Raw genomic sequence first — 4960 nt, forward strand, 5'->3', positions numbered from 1 at the left:
AAGGCCGAGCCTTCCACCCTTTACCAAGTATATAGATGCATTAATTAAATAAGAGATATTGTGATATCCCAACAAGTAAACATGTTCCAACAAGGAACAACATCTCCATGTTCCAACAAGGAACAAACTTCAATCTTCACCTGCAACTAACAACACTATAAGAGGGGCTGAGCAAAGCGGTAACATAGCCAAACAACGGTTTGCTAGGACAAGGTGGGTTAGAGGCTTGGCTTAGCAATATGGGAGGCATGATAAGCAAGTGGTAGGTATCGCAGCATAGGCATAGCAAAAGAGCGAGCAACTAGCAAGCAAAGATAGAAGTGATTTCAAGGGTATGGTCATCTTGCCTGAAATCCCGCAAGGAAGAAGAACGAGTCCATGAAGAAGACAAACGGACGAAGTCGAACGAATCCTCACAACACGATGTTATCGGAACCAACCCGAAGAAGCAACACCGGAAAGGAGCAAACAATCATGGTAAACAACCACCACATAAGCATGGCACGGTGCGCAAACAAGTATGATGCATGTCCGGTTTAACGAGGCATGGCATGTCAAAGTGCACAAACACCCTACAAATTAAGTGGAGCTCAATATGCAACGAGTTGCATATTGACGAAACACCACGTCAATTATTTAGTTCCTCTTGTTTATGTACCCAACAATACTAAATGTTGTTAAACATGGCAAGAGGGTGAAGCAAAGTTAAAACTACCTATCTAGTCAAGTTTAAATGAGGCCGGAAGCAACAAACAACAATTCCGGTAAATCCCCATATGCATATATTAGGTTTGGTACTGTTCTGCCCTAAACCATATTTTAGAGTTATCAAACATGCAAAGTGAGTGCACCATGTTAAACTAGGCATTTTTCTACCCCATTTACATATAAAGTTTGTTTAAAACCGAGCTACGGTTAATTAGTTATGAAATAAAGCAGTTTAGCATGGCATTTGAGCAAATTTAAACAAACAACATTTTAAACATATCAAACATGGAGGAAAATGGCATAATATGAAACTAGATGCAATTCTAAGCATATTTCATATATAAAGTTTTTCCATATGATGCACAGTTTGAGATATATGATATGCATGAAGTTTGAGGGTTTTTTTGCAATTCTGTTTTTAACTGGATAAATAAATAAATCACTCCTCAGGAAAAAAACAGGAGTCGGGCCGAAACTGGCCCGAACTAGGCTGCACAGGAGAAAACAGGAGGTGGGCTTCCTCACGTTGGGCTTTAGGGAACCGGGCCTTGGCGTCTTGGTGTTGGGCCGGCCTTGGCGCTGGATCTGGGCCTTGGAGGCAAGGCGTGGTCAACGCGCCCACGACCCGCGTACGGCAGCGGTCGACTTGTCTCGGCGCGCACGAAGCAGAGGCACGGCGAGGCGGGACTTGAGCGGCCGGAGCGACGGGAACGGGAGGCGGAGCTCGCCGGGGGTGGAGGGGTCCGGGCGCGGGTCCAAGCAAACGGGGCAGCGTGCTCCGGCGGAAGGGGCGCAGGGCTTGCGGAGACGGCGACGAACGGAGTAGGGCGGCGGAGGAGCTGTAAGGACATGGCAGGGGAACAAGTTCAGAGCAGCAGCGGTGAGGGAGGAAGGAAAACGAGAAGGAGACGGACGGGCAGAGGGAGGCGGACCAGGATCCCGTCGCAGGAGATCGCCGGTGTGCCCGTTCCCTGCTGGATCAATGCGGCGGCGGGCTGGCGGACTTGGAGCTCCAAGCTTCGAAGGGCGCGGCCATGGCGTGGTGCTGGAGACGGCAGAGGCAAAGTGCACCGGGGCGGAGGCAGCGTGCAGGAGCTCCTCGGCTCCATGGAGGTGCTCTCTGGCGAGGTACTTGGCGAGGCGACGGATCCTGCGAGGACGCGGCTTCGGGCGAGGCAAAGGAATCAGGTCCGGCAACGACGAGGATGGCCAAGACCCGACGGATCCGTGGAGATGCGGTGGTGACTCTGTTGCGGTGACGGATGCGAGCTCGGGCTGCAACCCTCCATGGCGTTGCATGGGGCTCCTGCTGGTGGTGAGGACACCGACAAGCGAGGCCGCTGGAGGGAGCGACAGCGGGGTCGGTGAGGCAACGCGCTCGGGCGGCTTGGCGGTGCAAGGGGACAAGGAAGGGGCCTACATCTGTTGCTGCGGTGGCGCTCAGGAAGCAGAGGAGGCAGTGGGGCTCGTGCGCGGCGTCGCTGCGGACATGGTAGCTCGGCAGGAGGAGGAGGAAACTGCGGCGATGGGTTGGATTGATTGGATGGTGGAGATGGATGGATTTGATCGGGAGGATTCCAAGGAGGGTGGCGGCTGTTGTTGGATTGGATCGGGCAAGATCCCGATGAAGGAGGGGGGTTGGTCAGCCGGCGGCGGAGACGGGATTGATGGGACAACTTCCTCAATTTTAGGGTTGGCGATATATATAGCGGGCGGATTTAGGTTAGGAAGTCCAGTTAACAAAACAGAGATGTTTTATAGACGTTTGGGGATGATCCGGACATAGCGGTAATGAGTGTCCGGGTCGGGTCCGGGACAGATTTCGGACGCGCGCGGGAGGAGTTTGATGCACTATGCAGAGAGGGTTTCGGACCGTGCGGTCGCATCGGACAACTCCGGAAGCGAAGAGGGGAAGGAGGATGGACTAGGTGGGCTGTGGCGAGACTGCGAGGGGGAGAAGAGAGAGGGAGGGCCCGGCATCTGTTTCCGGAGACCGAAAACGTCCGACGTTAGACCGACTATAATGTCGCTATAGTTATCCGTTGGGCTATCAAACGAACTCTGAATGCGATGAAACTTCGCAGGCGGCCTACCTACGACATAACAACACCACATGCCAACTTTCAACCCATTCCGAGAACATTTTCCGGCCACTTATAAAATACTATTTCGGACATGCCGCGGGCGCGTGCAAGTGTGGTTGGGCTCAGAACGGACAACGGAAGGAACGAGGAGACCGGGACAGATGCAAGTTTTTAAAACATGATGATGCAATGCACATGATGACATGATAAGATGCAACACGCAAGCAAAAGACAAGGCAACAACAACAAATAACTGGAAGACACCTGGCGCAACGGTCTCGGGGCGTTACAACACTCCACCACTACGAGAGGATCTCGTCCCAAGATCTAGAATGGCACCGGAGGGAAGACGGAAGAGAAAGAGAAGAGGTAAAACTAAGTTGCTTCTTTAACAAATGAGTGAGACCACAGAACCTTGAAAAGGTTAAGCCATTCTCGAGAAAATAATACAACGGAGATGAACAAAGTCGAAAACACTCTGTTAGAAAAGAGGAACAAGGAGCATTGCGAAAAAAAACCTTGAGGTTGAAGGGCAAGATATATATTGAAACCACTCCGGTTAAAACAAGATAGAGAAGGATTAAGAATGGTATAATTTGGACAGCACTCCGACTGAAAAGAAAAGGAATTGAATAAGAACTTGACAAGAAGAGAGTATGCTTGATGAAATCAACAATACACTGTCTTCGAAACTATTGAAAGAATGGCACAAGGGGGGGGGGGGATAAGAAGGATCTCAGACAGCACTCCAGTTGAGAAGGGAGTCAAAATTTAATAAGATGAGAGAGCTCGAATGAAAACACGACACTCCGGTTGGATGGATAAGCAAAAGAAAGAACATGAACTTCACAATACGAGATGATGAGTGAAGAGAGCATCATCACAATGCCTCCGGAAGAAATATAAGAATGGAAACAAAAGAACAAAGAAGAAGACAACAAGTTCCGCCTGAAATGAATTTGGGAGAGCATCCATAAAAAGAAGGATTGAACGGAGTTGTTGGGAAATCAACAACGAAAAGAACAGGCTTGTTGAGGGCTTATGGAAAATATCTCAAGAACTTGAGGTGAAAACCTGCCATAAATGGAAACAAGATTGGATTGATATGAACAAGGAGACAAGAAACTTATTTCATCGGGAGGATAAATGAAGAACTTGGGTCATTTATAAGCACCATAAATAGCAACAATCCTTAGGGAAAGCTTTAGGTGAAATACAACCCAAGATAACTCCAACAAAGCGATTGATGGATTGAGAAGAGCTCATGCTCAAAGAAATTGGTGGGTTTAACTATCGCATTCTTGACAATTGTTGTATCATAAAACACGAACTCAAATTGTCAAGAGTGACATAATACCACCTCCGATGATACGGTAGAAAGAATTGCACTCCGGATTGCAAGATGAAGAATGATTGAGCTCCTCTGAAAAGAATCTCAATGAACACTTCGAGAAGGAATTAAATCCTTGATGAACCATCATGAAGAACCTTCATGAAGAACTCCGGCAACAAAAGAAATGATCAAACAGAAGGAAAGAGAGGTCGAAAAAACACAAGGTGAAACCTTGTAATGCTTTAGATGTATCTCCGAGATGATATAATTGCGAGAGCTTGGAACTCCAGAAAAGAAAGATGAGCTATTGAAACCAAGAATTTGATGATCCTCCAGAATAAGGAATTGAATTTAGTCGATGAAACAAGAATAAGAATTACATTATGCTTCTCCTTCACCAATTAAATTGATGACAAACAATGGATTTGTGTCACATCCCTAGCTTCTGGCATTGCTCTAGGTTAGCTTCATGTGTGCATCATGTCTATATTTTTGAAACTTGAATTGAGGAATTTTGGAAGCCTCAAAACCCTAAATAAAAGAGGGGCAAAAACCCTAGAAATCTTATTCATTGCTCCAAAAGGCTCTTCTTAAATGTTTGATAATTTTTGGTAAGGGTTCTGGTCCCAACCAAAATATTGAACATTTTTAAGGATTTATTTTTGGGACTTTGAATTTAAATCATTAGCTATTTGAATTTGAATTATATTCATATAATTAGAATATAATTTCAAATAACTCTGAAATGCTTTATGTGCTGTTGGAAAAGTCCATCTAGCAAATAAAAATATTCAGAGGAGTTTTTGGCATTGTTTGAATTTGTTTAAATTCAAAA

The 4960-nt window shown here is 46.6% G+C and overlaps 1 protein-coding gene across 1 annotated transcript; it reads right to left on the bottom strand.

The window, feature by feature from the left end:
* Positions 1-884: 884 nt before the first annotated feature.
* LOC119288938 lies at positions 885-2342 on the bottom strand. The gene is made up of 2 exons (XM_037568406.1): positions 1641-2342; positions 885-1547 (listed from the first exon to the last, which is right to left on the bottom strand). The coding sequence occupies exons 1-2, from the start codon at positions 2005-2007 to the stop codon at positions 1318-1320; spliced, it is 597 nt and encodes a 198-aa protein (XP_037424303.1). The 5' UTR covers positions 2008-2342; the 3' UTR covers positions 885-1317.
* Between the last annotated feature and the right edge of the window lie 2618 nt (positions 2343-4960).

Source organism: Triticum dicoccoides, chromosome 4A (genome assembly GCF_002162155.2).
Source record: "Triticum dicoccoides isolate Atlit2015 ecotype Zavitan chromosome 4A, WEW_v2.0, whole genome shotgun sequence".
NCBI classification, from domain to species: Eukaryota; Viridiplantae; Streptophyta; class Magnoliopsida; order Poales; family Poaceae; genus Triticum; species Triticum dicoccoides.

Coding starts and splice junctions, on each gene's coding strand:
- LOC119288938 (XM_037568406.1), bottom strand. CDS start 2,007: ATGCAACGCCATGGAGGGTTGCAGCCCGAGCTCGCATCCGTCACCGCA. Junction 1,548..1,640: donor TCTCCTGCGACGGGATCCTG/GTCCGCCTCCCT, acceptor ATGTCCTTACAG/CTCCTCCGCCGCCCTACTCC.